This window comes from Liolophura sinensis, chromosome 1, assembly GCF_032854445.1.
Source record: "Liolophura sinensis isolate JHLJ2023 chromosome 1, CUHK_Ljap_v2, whole genome shotgun sequence".
In the NCBI taxonomy this organism is placed as follows: Eukaryota; Metazoa; Mollusca; class Polyplacophora; order Chitonida; family Chitonidae; genus Liolophura; species Liolophura sinensis.
This window is the reverse complement of record NC_088295.1, coordinates 8,651,451-8,675,400: the sequence shown is the minus strand read 5'-3', so window position 1 is coordinate 8,675,400 and position 23,950 is coordinate 8,651,451. Positions and strand designations below refer to the sequence as shown.

General features: G+C 40.7%; 1 protein-coding gene across 1 annotated transcript in view; it reads left to right on the top strand.

Annotated features, from left to right (window-relative positions):
- LOC135473035 (H(+)/Cl(-) exchange transporter 7-like) overlaps positions 1 to 23,950 on the top strand; it is a 31,182-nt gene that overhangs the window by 587 nt on the left and 6,645 nt on the right. Inside the window, exons 2-19 of the mRNA XM_064752818.1 lie at positions 2,488 to 2,598; positions 3,243 to 3,308; positions 4,792 to 4,924; positions 5,764 to 5,873; positions 6,356 to 6,499; positions 6,992 to 7,075; positions 7,852 to 8,010; positions 9,061 to 9,171; positions 9,347 to 9,401; positions 9,983 to 10,043; positions 10,280 to 10,418; positions 10,779 to 10,872; positions 15,444 to 15,613; positions 15,890 to 15,941; positions 16,892 to 17,019; positions 17,991 to 18,076; positions 20,359 to 20,491; positions 22,360 to 22,440. Of these exons, the coding sequence (XP_064608888.1) occupies positions 2,488 to 2,598; positions 3,243 to 3,308; positions 4,792 to 4,924; positions 5,764 to 5,873; positions 6,356 to 6,499; positions 6,992 to 7,075; positions 7,852 to 8,010; positions 9,061 to 9,171; positions 9,347 to 9,401; positions 9,983 to 10,043; positions 10,280 to 10,418; positions 10,779 to 10,872; positions 15,444 to 15,613; positions 15,890 to 15,941; positions 16,892 to 17,019; positions 17,991 to 18,076; positions 20,359 to 20,491; positions 22,360 to 22,440 (1,917 nt within the window). The remainder of the gene's footprint in view (positions 1 to 2,487; positions 2,599 to 3,242; positions 3,309 to 4,791; positions 4,925 to 5,763; positions 5,874 to 6,355; positions 6,500 to 6,991; positions 7,076 to 7,851; positions 8,011 to 9,060; positions 9,172 to 9,346; positions 9,402 to 9,982; positions 10,044 to 10,279; positions 10,419 to 10,778; positions 10,873 to 15,443; positions 15,614 to 15,889; positions 15,942 to 16,891; positions 17,020 to 17,990; positions 18,077 to 20,358; positions 20,492 to 22,359; positions 22,441 to 23,950) is intronic.

The window sequence follows — 23,950 nt, the reverse complement described above, 5'->3', positions numbered from 1 at the left end:
TAATGATTCAGTGTATGTTTGCTGTAAATCTTCCATCTTTTCAGCCACTGAAGCACTTTTTTCGGTGGAATTTATGCATACAGTTATTATGAAAATGATGCTAAAATGATTTGTTTGTGTCATTAAAGATGCAAGCTTTATAAAATTGTGCATATTATTTCACTACACTGTATAGTTCTCTCCGAATCAACATATTGTTTGCAGAGGCGGCTGAAAAGGTTGAAGAATTAGGGTAATGGTAATAGTTGGAGATTGCTCTGACGTTAGGTGTGGCAAAATTTTGTTTGGCCAAGGATGGCTCCAAATGAATAATGTTGGACCGTGTTTCATTTAGCACAGTGGTGTGTTAATTGTTTGTAATCTTTACAGTGGGAAAAGTTGATTGATGTTTTGAAAACATCACTGCCACCCTGGCATCTGTAGTGACTGATAGTATTGTTGAATTTGGGGTCTGGTACTGATTAGAATGTGCCATCCATATTTTTAATTTATGCTTGTAACAATCATATTAATGGTATGTGATGAAGCATCAAACTGCAAACGTTCTAAATATTATCTTGTATTATTAATTTTTTTTTTTACCATTTGTCTCAACCTTATATAAGGGTACTTAAACCAAACATTTGATCTCCTCAAAGTATCAATTGAACAGAAACTTGTGAGCGTGATGTTGGCATGAGCGGACCCCACACTCTGAGTGTCTCACATGCTGTACTTGTAGAATGTGGGTGATATCATGTGAATTAATCCATTAAACGCTAGTTTGTTTAGGAAGGGCATGTAGTCTGGTACCAATATTATCCTAGATGGATGCTTTTGTTGGATTTCTCTGTAAGAAACATGGTTTACATGTACAACCGTTAATTCATGTTAAATTGGACATCCTGACAGAATGGCTGATGTATTAAAGTACCTTATACTTCCCATTCTCCTACATACTTCCCATTCTCCTACCTACACAGTAGCAGCACATGTGCTACTCTTTACACTTACTTTACATCACTGCCACCGCTAGACAAACTTGATCTTTCAAGTCTATGCAATGTATATATTTGCAGGCTTATTTAGGCTTAGCCTCACCTCTAGTGTTTTATGTGGTACTATTTAATCAACATTTCATCTACAAAACAAAACAAAAAAAAAGGTGTTGGTTGGAATCATCTTGTGATTACATTAGATGAAGGTATTAGTGGTTTCTGACATCACTTCCTGCTGGATCCTGACCCCAGTGAGGCGTATTAGTGGTTTCTGACATCACTTCCTGCTGGATCCTGACCCCAGTGAGGCTGGTGTTGTTCAAGATTTCTGTACAAAATTTTCTGATGGTGGCTAATGATGTAGAGCAGTGCATACATTATAAATACATGCAGTATGCCTACATCCCTACAATGTTAACTTTAACCAGGCTATATTGAAAACATGGGTAAGGGGAGCGGCCTCCAGTGCCTATACTAGCAGTAGCTAGTGGGAATTTCCCTTTAGCTCACTTGGTAGAGAACTGAGTTTGAATCCTTGTGTGACCCACTTAGTGAAATCCTTCAACCATTACACTGGTGACTTGACCTAACAGGTTCCAAGAAGCTTTCCAGTGCTTATACTAGCAGTAGCTAGTGGGAATTTCCCTTTAGCTCAGTTGGTAGAGCACTGGACTTTGGTTGCAGAGACCCGAGTTTGAAACCATTACACATGTTTATGACTGATACCCATAAACTATTCTGTTAAAGCTTGATTATCCAGGGGATGTACAGTATATGTTACTTTATCCTGCAGGTTTTGTCATTACATCCAAGATACATGTATAGCGTTTATTGTTGTATTTGGCTTGGTCAAAAGCCTGGTAATGGAGAGTGTATGTAATGAATGTTGAATTACTTAACTGTGGATAGCAATTATTTGTGAGGCTTTCAGTTTTCACTTTCATATACATGTATATTATAGTCTTTGTTAATTCACAAACCCTGGCGTGGCATAGCATGTTGAATATAATGACAAAATAGAAATGTTATTTTCGTGTTTGGGCTGATCAAAATTCCCTGTGCCATGTGTGTTGCATGGTCATGGTATGAGAGTCATGGAATTGAGGAGTTCTGAAATGCCCTGCCTTTACAAAGCTTAACCTGGGCAAATAGTGGTCAGAAGGAAAATACATGTACGTACATGTATTGATAGAAATGGGACAGGAATACTCGATACATGTATGGTGTGTATGATGGAGTGGGTCCCCCCGCCGGGCTCTGCCCACTTTCCTCCCACCGTAATGCTGGCTGCTGTCGTATAAGTGAAATAGTCTTGAGTACGGCAAAAAACACCAATCTTTTGCTGCATATTCCCTAAATCCACAAGCGTTTACAGAAGAATATAATTTAAGGGTTGTAATTCAGTACTGAGTAAAGGTAATTTTACAAGAAAGTAAATTGTTGTGGTCTATACATCTAACTTTGTGCCATGAGTCATCAGTTTTGTAACCTTTGACCTTGCATTTTTCAGGGGACCTCCAACCATGTTGGTGGAGAGTCTAGCAGCTCTGTCAGTGGCTCCTCATCAAGCCGAGGTACAGACCATACTGACAATGTGGAGCTCATCTCTGCTGTGTATGAGGTATGTTAAAAATGAAATTGCTTGTCAAGTTCATTCCTTTGGGAACACGTAAAGGTTAACATAAATAAACATTGTCATAGTCTGGAGTTTTTCAAAATACAGTAAAGAGTGAACTTAATTTAGCTGTCAGCAGTGATATGCTGGGGAGTGGACAATATAGTAGACATTAAAAGGCTGTGTGGGGATTTATTGTATTCTGATGAGAAGCAATGTCAGACAAAGGACCTTCCTTCTGTGTAATTCTGCCCACTGTCAAATGATTGCTTATGTGTATATATATATATATATATATATATATATATATATATATATATATATATATATATATATATATATATATATACATGTATATGATATTTCACAGTTTCTTTCCAAATGTGCTGGGTTAGCATGGTTTGCTTTGCTTTCATAAGCAAAAGTAATATGTTTGTTGTTGGTTATTATCATTCTGAAGAATTTTTCATTTACATGATGATTGTTAATTTTCTGGATGGAGGAAACAGGATTGGAATGCTGTGGGTATTGAACAGGGAATGTTGGAAAGTTACGATACTGCACTTTACAGTTTATTTTCATAAATAATGAGAGTTACATAGGGTTGCATGTATAGTGTCTGAAAGTTCCTTTGTTAATAATGCCCACAGAGCTTGGACTATGATGTCTGTGAAAATGAACTTTACCAGAAAGAAGAAAGATCCAAGTCAACTAAGGTAAACTGGACAAATTAAAGGAGAAGATTATTTAAACATCAATCAAATACCATTGAAAAGAGTTTGTATTTCCTCACAGGTGTATGCCATAAAAAATTCTAATATATGCCTCAAGTTGATAAATTATACATAAAGTCATCGCAAAAATCCGCTGTGGGCGACTCCATTTTGCCTAAGAACTAGTCCTGAAGTCTTTTGTGTTAGGAGGAGAATTGCTGTCGGAAACCGCCGAAGTGCACTTCATACATTTCCAGTAGAACTCTTCTTCCCAGAAGGTTGCAAACAGTACAGTTCGCTTTCCGATTGACGATCGGGAACCTGGGATGTTGGATGTAGGTTCCGAGTTTACACGAACAAGCCGCCAGTTTTAACGACTATCATTGGCTGAGAGGCAAAACACCCCCAGCATAAATTACAGGGTGTCATGGTTTTAAGTTTTCTTCTCCTTTAAGATCGATCTACAGCAAGAGCTGCTTTGTAATGTTAGTATTGTGGATTAAGGCAGTCAGATGTAATATGTAGGTGTTGACGTTCAGACTTTTCCCACCCACTCTGATACATGCATTTTATCCTATGATGTTATACTTTGTAAACCGTGTAATGTGTTACTAACATATAACATTATATGATGATGGCTGCAGCAAGGTTCATAGAGGTTTTCCTTATTTTATATAGATTTTGCTTGGTTTTTGCTGGGATTAGTATAACAGTTATATTAGTCCCAGGTTTATGCTAGTATAAAAGTTATACTAGTCCCAGGTTTATGCTGGGACTAATGTAACAGTTATCCCAGGTTTATGCTGGGACTAGTATAACAGTTATAATAGTCTCAGGTTTATGCCGAGGCTAGTATAACAGTCATAATAGTCCCAGGTTTATGCTGGGGCTAGTATAACAGTTATAATAGTCCCAGGTTTATGCTGGGGCTAGTATAACAGTTATAATAGTCTCAGGTTTATGCTGGAGCTAGTATAACAGTTATAATAGTCTCAGGTTTATGCTGGGGCTAGTATAACAGTTATAATAGTCCCAGGTTTATGCTGGGGCTAGTATAACAGTTATAATTAGTCCCAGGTTTATGCTGGGGCTAGTATAACAGTTATAATAGTCCCAGGTTTATGCTGGGGTTAGTATAACAGTTATAATAGTCCCAGGTTTATGCTGGAGCTAGTATAACAGTTATAATAGTCTCAGGTTTATGCTGGAGCTAGTATAACAGTTATAATTAGTCCCAGTTTTATGCTGGGGCTAGTATAACAGTTATAATAGTCCCAGGTTTATGCTGGAGCTAGTATAACAGTTATAATAGTCCCAGTTTTATGCTGGGGCTAGTATAACAGTTATAATAGTCCCAGGTTTATGCTGGGGCTAGTATAACAGTTATAATAGTCCCAGTTTTATGCTGGGGCTAGTATAACAGTTATAATAGTGGTGGTGACAATTGTAATTTAATATATAGCACATTTGTATGAATACTTTACAGGAAATACTTTACAAGGAAATCGGCCGTTGGGTTGTGATGTTTTTGATTGGCGTCTGCACAGGACTGGTTGCTTGTTTCATTGATTACATGGTCGAGCTGGGATCAACTCTCAAATATGCCTTTGTGAAAGACTGTATCCTTTCAGAACAAATTTCCTTAAGAATGTTCACATTTGTATCTAACTAGGCCACCCCCAAAAACAGATATACAGGTCAGTATTACTGTGATAACTCGGGTTATCGTCTGAGTTATTGGCCTGTGCTTTATGGTGTAATCTGTCACCCCCATATTAAAGGTACAGGTATTCAATCACAGGTGAAACATCAAGTAGGTGGCTGACATTGTGTGCTTCAGATAAAGGATCGAGAGCTGTGATTTGCGTGTTAAGATTACTGCACTATCACATGTCTTTAAGAGGACATTGATTAAAATGTCCCAGTTTCTCTTTGTGCAAACTCCTTCCATGAAAACTTTAATTGCAGTCTCAATTTGATATGATTTATGCAGGTTTAAGAACAAATAACATTTGCATTCCATTTGACAATAAGATATCATGCCAATATTTAGACATTTGGGTGATACAATGTAACATTATTATATGATGTAAAATTAGGACATATTGATATGATATTTTTATGTAATATGCTGACATGGTGTAATATTCTGACATGGTGTAATAATCTGACCTTTTGGTGTAATGTTCAGACATTATGGTGTCATGTTCAGACATTATGGTGTCATGTTCTGACATCATGGTGTAATATTCTGACATCATGGTGAAATATTCTGACATCTTGGTATAATATTGTGAATTATGGTGTAATATTCAGACATCATGGTGTATTGATCTGACATTATGGTGCAATATTTTGACATTGTAATAAAATATTTCGACATTGTAATATAATATTTTTACATTGTAATGTAATATTTTGTATTCAAGATATGGTATTTAACTTAACCCTACCCCAGATGTTGATACCTGTACTGTCAGTAACTGTCTGGCAGTTCCGTTTATTCTCTGGTTTGTATTTAATGCTGGAATTGTCATGGTGGGAGCCACAATGACAGCATATGCTGCAGTGAGTACATGTACATACAACTTTGTCTAATAACTTCATTCTTATCTTAAACCACAAGTACAGATGGTTTACACTCAATAATGCTTTCTAAATTCATGAAACAATGCTCTGTGTGATATGGTATTGTATTTAAATTATTTAAATGTATTAAAAATATATTTTAAGTTTGAAAATTACAATTTCAGAACTTAAGATGATTAATGCTTAAAATGTTGAAGGGATTAGCACGCCAGAACTGCACAATGACCGAGGAGCCTCCCACCAATGTGGTTGCTGAGAGTTCAAGTCTAGTTCGTGCTGGCTTTCTTCTCCGGCTGAATGTGGGATGGCGTTGCAGCAACTTGTGGATGGGCATGAGTTTCCCTGGACTCCCAGATTTCCTCCCACCATAATGCTGGCAGCCAATGATAAGTGAAATGGTCTTGAGTATGGCGTAAAACACCAATCAAATAAATAAATAAAATGTTGTTGTCCATTTTCAGCCAGTGGCAGCAGGCAGTGGTATATCACAAATAAAATGCTTTCTGAATGGGGTCAAAGTGCCGTCAGTGGTCAGAATAAAGACGTTAATCTGTAAAGTGCTGGGGGTGGTGTGTGCAGTGTCTGGAGGGCTCTGTGTCGGCAAGGTGAGAACTCAGTCACAAACACAGGGCTTCTAATTACATGAGGTGCATGATGGTGTATATTCTTCTTCATAATAGTGCTCCTACCTACTGATAAAGCTTGTTCATTTGGTTCCCACAAAAGTCCATAGTTTAATTTTTTCTTGTAATGAGCTTTTTCTGGCATACACTGAAAATTCCTACGTAGTCTTTGCCTCCTTTTGGTATTCTAGCTACAAAAAGAGTATTTCACGCTGAATGTATTGAAAATTCCTCCTGCCAACATAAATGGCATTGCATCTGTCTCCATCTTTTGATGTTTTTTCTTTCAGAAAGTGGTGCATTATAGATTGGATGTGTATTAAAATTCCTCCTGCTAGCATTACAGTGATACATACATTTAAATTTTGTCAGTCCCCATATTGCTCCTCTATGTACCTTGAGGTTGCATGAACTCTTACACCTGATATTCTACAAAGGCACCGTTGATGTCAGTTTAATAATGTCTGTTACCAGGAAGGCCCGATGATCCACTCAGGAGCTGTCATCGCCGCAGGGGTCTCTCAAGGAAGATCAACAACATTTAACTTAGATTTTAAGGTGAGCTGCTCCGGTCACCATCCACGGGGATAGTGGTTGGATAATGCTCATTGTCTGTTATATTCCAGGAAATTTGGCCATTTTGAAAGGCTTTTTAGCCAAACTTTAGTTGATTAATCCTGCAATAGGTAAAAGTCTGACGAGCTGTCTTAGTTGATGTAACAGATAGTTATGTTGAAATATCTGAATTCTTTACAGACTACGAGAGTCAAATTTAAGTAGCAACTTAAACCTGGCTGGCTTTATCTTATTTCAATATTGTCATATTTGTTGTGCACATAGAGGAGGAAGATAATGCTTTTGCAAAGTAAATACTTTACTGAGGTTGCTGCTTGTAATATAAATTGTATTTACCCTAATCTTTCAAACCTTTTTGACTTCCTCTGCAGCCAATATTTCGAAAAATTCTGAGAGAACTATGGGGTGTGGAGAAAAAGTTTGTACAGTTTTATGAAGCTCGCATCTTTAATGATGCAAACAAATCATTTTTAGCGTCATTTTAATGTGCTTTAAAAAAAGTGCTTTACGCAGTTGAAAAAGTTGAAGATATACAGTATATCCCGCTGTTCACAGTTAAAATTATGCGCATAATAGTCATGTCTTCAGGGACTGAAGAACAAACTTTTTGGAAATTATAATTTATTGTTTGACAGTATTCAATGTCTAACGGCTGAAAGTTTATAATTTTGATAAAACAAAAAATCTTAGGCAGATTTATCCTCAGTTGCTTTTGAAGGCTGTTAAATGCTAAGTTGCACATTGCTTGTTAATTTCAGGTATTTGAGTTCCTTCGAACTGACACAGAAAAGCGTGACTTTGTGGCTGGTGGGGCAGCAGCTGGTGTGGCAGCCGCATTTGGGGCACCTGTTGGTGGGGTGCTGTTCAGCCTGGAGGAAGGGGCTAGCTTCTGGAACCAGGCTTTAGTCTGGAGAATTGTAAGTCAACATGTAAGCCTCTGTCACCATGCAAATTGTATCAATGATAATAGCTTCTTATGAAAGCTAATTTTATATATGTGTAGAAAAACGTTGAATTTAAGCTGTTATCCACTAGCATTGCCGGAGTCCACACTGCTAGACTTTTTCCACTTATGGTAGCCTTATTGAATAAAGTTTATGATAATGGAAAGAAAAACGAACAAAAAATGGAAAGGAATGTACTGGGTTTGAATCCTAGTCTGCCAGGCTTCATCAACCATTGGTCAAGTAGCGAAGAATGGCATAGAGAATAGGCAGCTTTGATCTTCTGCTGATAGCCAGGACAGAAGACAGAAAGAATACATTGTTGCAAAGTTGGTGCCGATTCCTATGGTAAACTGCAATGAATGGTTTCATGCAGTCTGGCACGAAGCTCTCGTGTTATTTATATAAGACGGTTTTATCAAATACTTGTTGGTTTTTTGATCATAACATGAAAACAGAGTACAAAAATTTTTTGTGCAGATTTGTAATCTTGATGTCAAGGGGCACCAGATATTGCGTTTGTTTAGTGATTTTAAGCAGTGTTAAACACTGACCTACTTTTGAGCCAAGTTATCGCTCAGTCATGGCATTATTTTGCATACCAGACAAAAAAAAATTTTTTTCAATATAGGTTGGGCAATCCACTTAAAATCGTAAACGAAAAGTTTATCTCGATAGGTTTAGCCATTTTACAGGAGACTTTTTTAGCTTATCAATATAATTCAAAATGGCCACTAAATCATGTGACTGGTAAAATCCAAAGACTCCAAAGTTTGGTTTTTCTGCCTTTACCAGTTTTCGACCCCTAATAAATTGTGTTTTCTTATATAGTTGAATTGTATACTACATTTCCATATAGTGATTGATGTATAACGGTAGCCATGTGTGGGCAGTATTTCTGTCATACTGGTAAATCAGACGTGTATTTGACATTATCAGATCAGTTTATCAGATCATTTAGTCAATAAGAATCAACACTAGTGTGTATTCATATTTTGAATGTTATTTCTCTTTTCTTTACAGTTTTTTGCTTCCATGATCTCCACTTTTACACTCAATGTTGTACAGAGCTACGTCAAAAGCCACCCTATGGAGTTATCTTCCCCTGGTTTAATTAACTTTGGAAAATTTGAGGTACGCCTAAATCACCTGTTCAATTTTTATCATTTCTTCTATGACTTTTAACTTAATTTCGATTTTTTAAAGTAATCAGCGGTAATCTGTTGCTTTATTAAAGAAAATTAATGAGATTATGTAAAGCTGATATCCTGCATAGACTGAGCTGCTTGCTCTTTTTTCTATCAAACAGGCCACAACATATTCTGGATTTGAAATACCCATTTTTCTAGGCATGGGGATCATAGGTAAGGCTTAATTATTGTTGAGGACATCTGCACTAGCGGTGTTTTTTCTTTGTACACTATCTGTAATCTTCAGTGGTGTGACGACATATAGCTGCTCTTTAGCGAAGTGCATCACCAGTTTGTCAGTGTGGGCACTACCTCTATTCTTTACTACATCACCATCATTCTTCAGTACATAATTTACCTTTATTTTTTTTTTTTACTTCACCGTTCTTTACCATGTACACTACCTTTATTCCTTAATATTTATTTATTTCATTGGTGTTTTAGGCTGTCTCACATTGGTGGGAAGCTCCTGGGTCATTATGCTAACCAACTGGGCCACGGAGGTCCCTACTCCTTGGTACATCATTGTTCTTTAGCAGGAGGCCCTCAATATATAATGTTAAAAATGCCTTTCTTAGCTAACAAGAGGAACAAAATAAAATGTTATGGTCTAAAGCCACATGTGTAAAATTTTTAGAAGCGTTCACATCTAATACATGAAAGTTGTTTTTTTTTTAGTAATAAAGCATCTTTAATGGTGCTGTTGGTGTGAAGAAGTTATATTTCTGCTATAATTTGAAAAATTTTCATTGTAGGAGGGCTGTTAGGAGCACTGTTCAATCACATCAACTATAAGTTATCAATTTACAGAAAAAAGTAAGTATCAAAAAATTTGTGGAACACAGATTTACATGTAAATCAACACAACTATTACATATTGTACGGAAATGTTGATCCACTGTAACTGAGTAGTTAATGTACAATCATTACTGTGTGAGGAACTCATGAACATGTAGTTTGTGTACTGTATACAAGTACATTTTTTTCCAACTACTTTAACGTGGTTTACATTTTACATTTGACTGTCTTACCATATTGTGCTTGTTTGTCAGGTACATATACAGGAAATGGACACAGGTGATAGAGGCCATGATTGTGGCGGGTATTACGGGAGTGGTGGGCTTCGTTACTATCTACTTCTACAATGACTGTCAGCCAATGAAAGCTGAGCAAGAAGACTTGGGAGTACAGGTGGGTCTTGCAACAATAATCAGGTTGATTTATTTATGTATTTCATTTATGCTGTAGTCCAGAATAATTCACTTACATGTCAGCACCCAGCATTATGGTGAAAGAAAATCCAGGTGAGAAAACCCACTACCATTGATAAGGCTGATACAGGTGTGTTGAAGCTGTGTCATTCCGCCGTTTGATAGCTTAAAAAGAACTGCATTTTAATGTTTTAATGTAAGATGGTATTTTAATTCAAAATAATTCTATTTATGAAATATATGTAATTTGTGACCAGGAACAAAAAAAAAAAAAGCAAAATGTAATTTTTCATTGAATGGCTACATATATAAATACAAATACAAGTCTTTTCTTTTTTAGTTTTTTTGTAAAGATGGATGGTATAGCTCAACAGCCACCATATTTTTTCAAACCCCAGAGGCCAGTGTAAAGGAATTATTTCATGAACAACCAGGTAAACATCCAATCTACTTGTGAATTCAGGTAGGTGCTCTAGACTTACATGTCAGACTACACAGATTGGCCACCTGTCAGCCTGCACAGAATGACCACATGTCAGCCTACACAGAATGACCACATGTCAGCCTACACAGAATGACCACATGTCAGTCTACACAGAATGACCACATGTCAGTCTACACAGAATGACCACATGTCAGTCTATACAGAATGACCACATGTCAGACTATACAGAATGACCACATGTCAGACTACACAGAATGACCACATGTCAGACTATACAGAATGACCACATGTCAGCCTGCACAGAATGACCACATGTCAGACTATACAGAATGACCACATGTCAGCCTACACAGAATGACCATATGTCAGACTATACAGAATGACCACATGTCAGACTATACAGAATGACCACATGTCAGCCTGCACAGAATGACCACATGTCAGACTATACAGAATGACCACATGTCAGCCTGCACAGAATGACCACATGTCAGACTATACAGAATGACCACATGTCAGCCTACACAGATTGGCCACATGTCAGCCTACACAGAATGACCACATGTCAGACTATACAGAATGACCACATGTCAGCCTACACAGAATGACCACATGTCAGACTATACAGAATGACCACATGTCAGACTACACAGAATGACCACATGTCAGACTATACAGAATGACCACATGTCAGTCTACACAGAATGACCACATGTCAGCCTACACAGAATGACCACGGGACCGGTAGATCCAGGATCAATCCTTGGTCGAGTCACACCTAAGACTTTAAAAGAGGAAGTTGTAACTTCCTCGCTTGGGGTTCAGCATGAAGGGGATAGTGCAACGACTGGTTGACCCGTATCAGTATAATGGCTTGGGCGGGGCGGCTTACTTGCCTTCGGTAAGTCGTCTCAGTGATGCAGCACTAAATAAAAGAGCGGTGGAAATCCGTCCTACAACAAGGAGGCACATTACACGTGCATGCACCCTAATGATTCCTTCGTCGTCATATGACTGAAAAATTGTTGAGTACGACGTTAAACCCCAAGCACTCACTCACTCACTCAGAATGACCACATGTCAGCCTACACAGAATGACCACCTGTCAGACTATACAGAATGACCACGTCAGCCTGCACAGAATGACCACATGTCAGTCTACACAGAATGACCACATGTCAGTCTACACAGAATGACCACATGTCAGCCCACACAGAATCACCACATGTCAGACTATACAGAATGACCACATGTCAGACTATACAGAATGACCACATGTCAGCCTGCACAGAATGACCACATGTCAGACTATACAGAATGACCACATGCCAGCCTGCACAGAATGACCACATGTCAGTCTACACAGAATGACCACATGTCAGCCTACACAGAATGACCACATGTCAGTCTACACAGAATGACCACATGTCAGACTATACAGAATGACCACATGTCAGCCTGCACAGAATGACCACATGTCAGACTATACAGAATGACCACATGTCAGCCTGCACAGAATGACCACATGTCAGTCTACACAGAATCACCACATGTCAGCCTGCACAGAATGACCACATGTCAGACTACACAGAGTGACCACATGTCAGACTATACAGAATGACCACATGTCAGACTGTACAGAATCACCACATGTCAGCCCACACAGAATCACCACATGTCAGACTATACAGAATGACCACATGTCAGCCTGCACAGAATGACCACATGTCAGTCTACACAGAATGACCACGTCAGACTATACAGAATGACCACATGTCAGCCTGCACAGAATGACCACATGTCAGACTATACAGAATGACCACATGTCAGCCTGCACAGAATGACCACATGTCAGTCTACACAGAATGACCACATGTCAGCCTGCACAGAATGACCACGTCAGCCCACACAGAATCACCACATGTCAGACTACAAAGAATCACCACATGTCAGCCTACACAGAATGACCACATGTTAGCCTATACAGAATGACCACATGTCAGCCTACACAGAATGACCACATGTCAGACTATACAGAATGACCACATGTCAGACTATACAGAATGACCACATGTCAGACTACACAGAATGACCACATGTCAGACTATACAGAATGACCACATGTCAGCCTACACAGAATCACCACATGTCAGCCTACACAGATTGGCCACATGTCAGACTATACAGAATGACCACATGTCAGACTATACAGAATGACCACATGTCAGTCTACACAGAATGACCACATGTCAGCCTGCACAGAAGGACCACATGTCAGACTATACAGTATGACCACATGTCAGACTATACAGAATGACCACATGTCAGCCTACACAGAATGACCACATGTCAGACTATACAGAATGACCACATGTCAGTCTGCACAGAATGACCACATGTCAGTCTACACAGAATGACCACATGTCAGCCTGCACAGAATGACCACGTCAGCCCACACAGAATCACCACATGTCAGACTACAAAGAATCACCACATGTCAGCCTACACAGAATGACCACATGTTAGCCTATACAGAATGACCACATGTCAGCCTACACAGAATGACCACATGTCAGACTATACAGAATGACCACATGTCAGACTATACAGAATGACCACATGTCAGACTACACAGAATGACCACATGTCAGACTATACAGAATGACCACATGTCAGCCTACACAGAATCACCACATGTCAGCCTACACAGATTGGCCACATGTCAGACTATACAGAATGACCACATGTCAGACTATACAGAATGACCACATGTCAGACTATACAGAATGACCACATGTCAGGCTACACAGAATGACCACATGTCAGACTATACAGAATGACCACATGTCAGACTATACAGAATGACCACATGTCAGCCTACACAGAATGACCACATGTCAGGCTATACAGAATGACCACATGTCAGGCTATACAGAATGACCACATGTCAGCCTACACAGAATGACCACATGTCAGGCTACACAGAATGACCACATGTCAGGCTATACAGAATGACCACATGTCAGACTATACAGAATGACCACATGTCAGACTACACAGAATGACCACATGTCAGGTTACACAGAATGACCACATATCAGACTATACAGAATAACCACATGTCAGCCTACACAGAATGACCACATGTCAGACTACACAGAATGACCACATGTCAGACTATACAGAATGACCACATGTCAGACTATACAGAATGACCCAATGTCAGACTATACAGAATCACTACATGTCAGACTATACAGAATGACCACGTCAGACTATACAGAATGACCACATGTCAGACTACACAGAATGACCACATGTCAGACTATACAGAATGACCACATGTCAGACTATACAGAATCACCACATGTCAGACTATACAGAATCACCACATGTCAGACTATACAGAATGACCACATGTCAGACTATACAGAATGACCACATGTCAGACTATACAGAATGACCACATGTCAGACTATACAGAATGACCACATGTCAGACTATACAGGATGACCAATACTGTATATGAAGAATCTGCATCAGCATATTACTCATAATTTTCTGCTCTGTGGAACTATCTTGATGCCTTTAATTCACACATGTGTTATAAAGGTTGTGTAACCTGTGAAATCAGTGAAGAACAGCACAGTTTATATTTTAACAATAGGGACCAGTCAACTCTTAGTTCAATAGAATATTTGTCTATTTCTGTCTTCAGAAAGAATATGAAACAATGCCAGTATGAATTGATGGCCTTTACGTGGAGAGTTGTGATATTTCACCGTCGTTTGCTGACGGATTAAAAGTATTATATTTTATTTTTATTCAGCTTTCAGCTTTTCAGTTCTACACTGACATACATGTACAAGTAAAACAACCCCCATAGGGCGATGATTTTACATTTGTGATAACTGATGGCCTTAATTAACTGATGGGGGATAATAAATATATTAGACCTTGTGTATGATATTTGTTTTTTTTTGTACATGTAAAATTTTGAATCAGCAAGACTATGTCAAAGAATGTGTTAGATTTGCAGAGTGGTAATGTGTAGTGTATATAATAGCATCTTCATTTACACAGTGTAAGTATTCCCATGATCTATATGTATACCCTAAATGGCCATGAATTGGTCCATGACTAACTGGCCCATTTTTTTTTCAGATTCTAAAAGTTCTCTTGATTTTAGAAAGGTGTTTTGGGATTTGGTTGGAACATGGGATGATACTCAATTGGAAAATTTTAAGTTTCAGCACTGAAAATAATATTTTGTGACATTAATTGGCCTCTGAAAAGGCACTTTTGTGGGCAGAATTCAAGGTCATTTAGGGTATGTATGGTTTATTATGGTATCATTTGTCATGCCTGGAGTAAGAGGGCAATGTTAGCTCATACTGACATGATTGTAAGATAAGTAACATTATTAGTTTGGAATATTCTTCAAAAAAGGAAATACCATAAAGAAAGGTTGCTCAAAGTGGAAAGGGTGCAAAAAACAAGAAAATGAAAACCAGATTTATGCCTAGTGTAAAATGTGTTCTGTTATTGTATGTATTACAGGTTCTTACAGACCTCTAACCCTGACCTTATTCTGGGCAAGTTATTTCATGCTAGCCTGTTGGACGTATGGGCTCTCTGTACCCAGTGGCTTGTTCATCCCCAGCCTACTGGTTGGTGCTGCCTGGGGGCGTATGGTGGGCATGCTGCTGCAGTATATTGTACCTAATCAGGTAAGTCTTTGTAACAGTCATAACGCAGTGTAATGAAAGCTGAACATTTACCTGTGGAGAAGAAACAAGCTATGTTTGTAGACAAGGAAAGCATGACGATAATCTGTTTGTTTGTCTTGTCATTTAATGCCAGAGGAATGTTGTTTGAATGTAAGTGACTGCTAGTCAATTCTACTTGTACATGTATATCCTCTCAGTCAGTCGTTAATGATAAAATTGTAAAATAATAAGATGTTAGGAGGGTAAACATGTAGATGTTCTGCTCTTTTCATTTAGGACTGGACAGACCCTGGAAAATTTGCCTTGATCGGTGCTGCAGCACAGCTAGGTATGACTCAGTTACAGCACTGTGGTTGTCAATGCTGAAAAATGTTTTGATAGATAGTTTGGTAAGCAATAGTATGTTATTGATGGCTTATGTGTTTAGCTCTTCTATTTTGAATATTACAGAACCTACATTGTCTTCCCTGTTGTTGCCATTGGTGTCAAGGTCAGCTTGTATGCTAAATGCTGTAAGAACGTTTAACGCTGTTCACATTTTTCTGAGGAGTTGGGTTTTGGGTTCCAAGTATGGAATGTGATGAACTGATTATGATGAACTGATTATGATGAACGGTATGTCATCATGATGAACTGTATGTCATCATAATCCAAGATGGCTGGCAAGAACAGCGAAATTGTACCCATTTACCCTCCTGGGAATGTAACACAAAATGCCTAAGCTGATCGATTCTTGTTTACCTGCTGCGATCATTTGTCATTAAAGTCATGTATTCCCCAGGCAGTATGTCTGGAAATTGGTCCCTTTAGTAGGGGAATTCTGGGACAGTACATGTAGTTTGTATGAAAGGATGAAGTATTATTGCCATTTGTCATTGTGCAGCCAGTGCCACCGCAGACATGCATTGTAATGGATGTATAGATATTGTCTATACATAATAAGACCTCTTGGCTTAGTTTTACTTGCCTGTATGTTAGGAGGTCGCTAGTTTTCTGATTTGATCCAGATAATTTTTTTTTTCTTCAATTTTTCATTCACCCTTAAACATGGGAACACAACTTTTTTTCTCAATCTTTGTGCCATTTGATGATTTTATATAAGGTTACATGATCAAGTGAAGGAAGGTACCAGGCATAAAAAAATTGTTTTCCGTTCAATTTGAGCCTTCCTAACGTGGTATAAGTGAAACATTCTTCAGTAAGCAAATAATTAATAAACTCAGTATGTTTCAAAGTTTGATTAAAGCACTGTATAAATTGTAAGTGTTTTTGTTACAGGGGGAATTGTACGAATGACAATAAGCCTGGCCGTCATCGTTGTAGAGGCCACGTCAAATGTCACATTTGGTTTCCCCATCATGATTGTACTTATTGTCGCCAAATGGGTTGGAGATTTCTTTAATGAGGTAACTTTGCATTTTAACTTTGAAATCAAATTTTGTGTTTTACTGTAAGAACTCTTTCATGACTACATGTATGAACATATACATTGTGTATTTCAATAACCATAGATCAGTGAATGCAAAGTAAAACCCTAATATTCAGCCTAACTCTAGAGTTATTTATAGTCTTTCTATATGGTAAGTATTCCATCTTGTGGACTGAGACGTTAAAAAGTACATGTATCCTGTTACAGTATTAATTTTACTGAATAAACAAAAGATGGGAGGGCCCCCATGGCAGCGGTGGTTGACACACCACTGTGCAGTGTGATGACCCAGGTGCCTCTCACCATTGTGCTCGCTGTGAATTCAAGTTGAGCTCATGCTGGCTTGCTCTTCGACCATATGTGGGAAGGTATGACAGCAACCTGCAGATGGTCGTGGGTTCCCCGGGGCTCTGTTCAGCTTGCTTCCACCATAAGGCTGGCCCAAAAGGATTTATAATGAATAATACTTTTTGACCCCTATAACTGAAGTGTCCTCAAAAACTAAAATATTAAGCAATTCTTGTAAAATTTTTCTGGTGTGGTGTGATTATATTGCTTTGAATGATGCTGAACCAGGCAGATATGATGACAAAGCAATTATGGAGGGATGAGAGGATTTGTACAGCGTCATTTGTTTCCATATGTTGACGATGGCTGACACCATCATGTCCTTGTGTGATATTATACCAGGCATCAGTGGAAAGGACAGAATATTTTTTGTTTCTGTATCATGCTCCAAACTCTACAATAGCGATTTTAATACATAGCTTTTTTTTTTTAACAATTTTTAGAGAACAAGTAAGGTCTTTATCAATTCACCTTGCTTTAGAAGTGTAGGTATTGAATGTGTTAGTTTCAGATGAAGTTCAAACTGCTATACTATATGTATAGTATTAATGACAAAAGTCTTTTGGGTGTGTTTTGTGATGGTAGTCTTTTCTTCCCCAGGGTATCTACGACATGCACATCCACCTACAGGGTGTGCCTATGCTGGAGTGGGAGCCCCCTGTCATGGCAGCTAACATCTCCGCCAGGTGAGTACACAGACCAGGGAATCTACACCCACCTACAGGGTGTGCCTATGCTGGAGTGGGAGCCCCCTGTCATGGCAGCTAACATCTCCGCCAGGTGAGTACACAGACCAGGGAATCTACACCCACCTACAGGGTGTGCCTATGCTGGAGTGGGAGCCCCCTGTCATGGCAGCTAACATCTCCGCCAGGTGAGTACACAGACCAGGGTGTCTACATCCACCTACAGGGTGTGCCTATGCTGGAGTGGGAGCCCCCTGTCATGGCAGCTAACATCTCCGCCAGGTGAGTACACCAGGGTGTCTACACCCACCTACAGGGTGTGCCTATGCTGGAGTGGGAGCCCCCAGTCATGGCAGCTAACATCTCAGCCAGGTGAGTACACCAGGGTGTCTACATTCACCTACAGGGTGTGCCTATGCTGGAGTGGGAGCCCCCTGTCATGGCAGCTAACATCTCCGCCAGGTGAGTACACAGACCAGGGAATCTACACCCACCTACAGGGTGTGCCTATGCTGGAGTGGGAGCCCCCAGTCATGGCAGCTAACATCTCCGCCAGGTGAGTACACAGACCAGGGAATCTACACCCACCTACAGGGTGTGCCTATGCTGGAGTGGGAGCCCCCTGTCATGGCAGTTAACATCTCCGCCAGGTGAGTACACAGACCAGGGAATCTACATCCACCTACAGGGTGTGCCTATGCTAAAGTGGGAGCCCCCTGTCATGGCAGCTAACATCTCCGCCAGGTGAGTACACCAGGGTGTCTACACCCACCTACAGGGTGTGCCTATGCTGGAGTGGGAGCCCCCTGTCATGGCAGCTAACATCTCAGCCAGGTGAGTACACCAGGGTGTCTACATCCACCTACAGGGTGTGCCTATGCTGGACTGGGAGCCCCCTGTCATGGCAGCTAACATCTCCGCCAGGTGAGTACACAGACCAGGGAATCTACACCCACCTACAGGGTGTGCCTATGCTGGAGTGGGAGCCCCCTGTCATGGCAGCTAACATCTCCGCCAGGTGAGTACACAGACCAGGGAATCTACACCCACCTACAGGGTGTGCCTATGCTGGAGTGGGAGCCCCCTGTCATGGCAGCTAACATCTCCGCCAGGTGAGTACACAGACCAGGGAATCTACACCCACCTACAGGGTGTGCCTATGCTGGAGTGGGAGCCCCCTGTCATGGCAGCTAACATCTCCGCCAGGTGAGTACACAGACCAGGGTGTCTACATCCACCTACAGGGTGTGCCTATGCTGGAGTGGGAGCCCCCTGTCATGGCAGCTAACATCTCCGCCAGGTGAGTACACCAGGGTGTCTACACCCACCTACAGGGTGTGCCTATGCTGGGGTGGGAGCCCCCAGTTATGGCAGCTAACAGTTCAGCCTGGTGAGTACACCAGGGTATCTACACCCACCTACAGGGTGTGCCTATGCTGGAGTGGGAGGCCCCAGTCATGACAGCTAACATCTCCGCCAGGTGAGTACACCAGGGTATCTACATCCACCTACAGTGTGTGCCTATGCTGGGGTGGGAGCCCCCAGTCACGAAAGCTAACATCTCCGCCAGGTGAGTACACAGACCAGGGTATCTACACCCACCTACAGGGTGTGCCTATGCTTGGGTGGGAGCCCCCTGTCATGACAGCTAACTTCTCAGCCAGGTGAGTACACCAGGGTATCTACATCCACCTACATGGTGTGTCTATGCTGGAGTGGAGCCCCCAGTCATGACAGCTAACCTCTCCGCCAGGTGAGTACACCAGGATGTCTACATCAACCTACAGTGTGTGCCTATGGTGGGGTGGGAGCCCCCAGTTATGGCAGCTAACAGTTCAGCCTGGTGAGTACACCAGGGTATCTACATCCACCTACATGGTGTGCCTATGCTGGAGTGGAGCCCAAGTCACGACAGCTAACATCTCAGGAAGGGGAATACCCAGACCACTTTATCCACATGCTGGAGACTAAGGTGTCTACAATAGTTAAGTATTTAAACAAGATCGCTGCATAAAGTTAAACATCAAAGACCAATAGTGTGATGGGAAGAGAATTTCCTATGTTAATTGTGATCTGTGTGTTTATGTACAAATTAAATGACAAACACACTTTCTTCTTGATGGCTCTGTTGTCTGTTCCACTAAATACATGTGCTTGTTAAGAAGTCTAAATATTCTCACCGACTGCTGCTGGTATTAGCCCTCAGTGTACCTGCACTGAGACAAACATTAGTTATTCAGGTATATATGCATGTCTTAACTGTTCTGCTCTGTTCTGACCAGGGAAGTGATGAGCCACCCTGTGTCCGTGTTCAGACGAGTGGAGAGTGTTGGTCGTATCGTGGACATTCTTAAATCAGAGACACACAATGGCTTCCCTGTAGTAGATGGTTACACCCCAGAAGACAGCCACACTGTAAGATTATAGTCTCATTTCCTATTCTCTGCATTGTGTGGCTGAAATATCTGAATATGGCACTAGGATTGAAGTTATAAAGATTGAAGATGACAGATGTGCCATTTCATCTATATGTCTATGGCTCTGTTGGAATGTTTGCATGCCTTTTTTAGGATACAGGTTGTGACCAAGTGGTTAAGGCCAAATCGTAGGCCGTATGAGACGTGGGTTCTACCCCATTCTGGGACAGGGAAGTTTGGACATTCCGCTGCTTCCATTGTTCATGGTGCCATGGTGGTAATAAGTGGTAGACAGTACTCTTTCTTGTTTGGTCTTACATGAAGTTAGCTGAAGACCACCAATATGTCACAGATGGGAGAGTTCCCCAATACACGAAGTGGGCTGAAGACCACTTGCCTTCCACCAATATGACGTGTCACAGGTGGGAGACTTCCTCAGTATGTGAAGTTGGCTGAAGACCACCAATATGTCACAGATGGGAGAGTTCCTCAATATGTGAAGTGGGCTGAAGACCACTTGCCCTCCACCTATATGATGTGTCACAGATGGGAGACTTCCTCAATATGTGAAGTGGGCTGAAGACCACTTGCCTTCCACCAATATGATGTGTCACAGATGGGAGACTTCCTCAATATGTGAAGTGGGCTGAAGACCACTTGCCTTCCACCTATATGATGTGTCACAGATGGGAGAGTTCCCCAATAGATGAAGTTGGCTGAAGACCACTTGCCTTCCACCTATATGATGTGTCACAGATGGGAGACTTCCTCAGTATGTGAAGTTGGCTGAAGACCACTTGCCTTCCACCAGTATGATGTGTCACAGGTGGGAGACTTCCTCAATAGATGAAGTTGGCTGAAGACCACTTGCCTTCCACCAATATGACATGTCACAGGTGGGAGAGTTCCCTGATATGTGAAGTGGGCTGAAGACCACTTGCCTTCCACCAGTATGATGTGTCACAGGTGGGAGAGTTCCCTAATAATGCCCCAAAGTTTGGTGGTTTACTCAAGGCACTGGCAGTGATTTCATAAGTGAAAATTTCTTCAGTATGCCAATACACAAATATCAGTATCTTGTTGTCTGTGTTCAGCTGTCATATTAACCGAGCCCAAAACAAGTGCCGGACATCAAACAGCGAGATGTTGATATAACTTCGTGGAATATGCACAGTCGAGACGATCTACGTATCATGTACCTCTTCATTCCACAAAAGGAGCGAGAATGAAATGACAAACCTGAAGTTCCTGATAACATCACTCGTAAACAAACAAGCCAACATAGTTGATAAAAAATATTAAATTATGCAAAGGAAAGCAAATTCAGACATCGACACAGGCAAAAACATATGGAAAAGTAATCCGAAATGTTCTTCTCAGTGATGCCTGACGAGTAAGCAGAGTTTTAAACAATATCACAATGTCCCTAATTTTAAGATTCACACGAACAACACAGACAGACCATATGTCAAACTGGAACATAACCGAACTAACTTCAATAAAAATACAATTTCTGCAGCTCCCAACAACACTGTCCACAGTGGTGAAATTTCAGTTTGGAAAAATTCATGATATGTCGGCTTTGCACATCCCAAATATTGTTCAGGGGTTTCCCGGGTAGAGAACGCAAACAAGGTGAAAGTTGTCTCAAAAAGAGTGCTGACATCATTATCTGATAGAAAACCTTGTATCAGATGGCTTGTATTGGATGATTTGTACAGTGAATATGATAAGTGAGTTTAATGTGGTATATTTTGTTGTCTGTTCCTGAAGGGTTTTTCTCAGTACAGTTTGTACAGTTTGTACAGTACATACTTATGCAATGTACACTATGTATATCCTGTACCTTTGTTTACTGTCTTGTAGACAGAACAGTATCCAGAGACGTTTGGAACATTCCATGGCTTGATACTCCGCTCTCAGCTAGTTGTCCTGCTCAAACTTAAGGTGGGTTTGATATGAAACCCGTTTTGATCTGGAAGTATTGTCTCTAATGTTGGCCAAGGTATTGAACAATTTGATGTTTTTGTCATGAATGATGAATAATTCTGGGAGAATGTGTTGTAAAATCTGTGTGTGTTTGTATATTGTAACAAAATGTTCGGCGACATGCATCAAGATGAATGTTTTAAGAATCAAATATCATTACACTAAAAGGAACATACAGGGTTACAGTAAACTCTGTTGTGTGATAGGTACCACAGTGTACACAGTGTCACAACCAGAGACATACATGTACACTGTGGTACCTATCACAAGCAGCCACAGACATGTACACTGTAGTACCAATCACAACCAGAGACATACATGTACACTGTGGTACCTATCACAAGCAGCCACAGACATGTACACTGTAGTACCAATCACAACCAGAGACATACATGTACACTGTGGTACCTATCACAAGCAGCCACAGACATGTACACTGTAGTACCAATCAAAACCAGAGACATACATGTACACTGTGGTACCTATCACAAGCAGCCACACACATGTACACTGTAGTACCAATCACAACCAGCCACAGACATGTACACTGTGGTACCAATCACAACCAGCCACAGACATGTACACTATGGTACCAATCACAACCAGCCACAGACATGTACACTGTGGCACCTATCACAAACCAGCCACAGACATGTACACTGTAGTACCAATCACTACCAGCCACAGACATGTACACTGTGGTACCAATCACAACCAGCCACAGACATGTACACTGTAGTACCAATCACAACCAGCCACAGACATGTACACTGTGGTACCAATCACAACCAGCCACAGACATGTACACTGTAGTACCAATCACAACCAGCCACAGACATGTACACTGTGGTACCAATCACAACCAGCCACAGACATGTACACTGTGGTACCTATCACAACCAGCCACAGACATGTACACTGTGGTGCCAATCACTACCAGCCACAGACATGTACACTGTGGTACCAATCACAACCAGCCACAGACATGTACACTGTGGTGCCTATCACAACCAGCCACAGACATGTACACTGTGGTGCCTATCACAACCAGCCACAGACATGTACACTGTGGTACCAATCACAACCAGCCACAGACATGTACACTATGGTACCAATCACAACCAGCCACAGACATGTACACTGTGGTACCAATCACAACCAGCCACAGACATGTACACTATGGTACCAATCACAGCCAGCCACAGACATGTACACTGTGGTACTAATCACAACCAGCCACAGACATGCACACTGTGGTACCTATCACAACCAGCCACAGACATATGCACTGTGGTACCTATCACAACCAGCCACAGACATGTACACTGTGGCACCTATCACAAACCAGCCACAGACATGTACACTGTAGTACCAATCATAACCAGCCACAGACATGTGCACTGTGGTACCTATCACAACAAGCCACAGACATGTACACTGTGGTACCAATCACAGCCAGCCACAGACA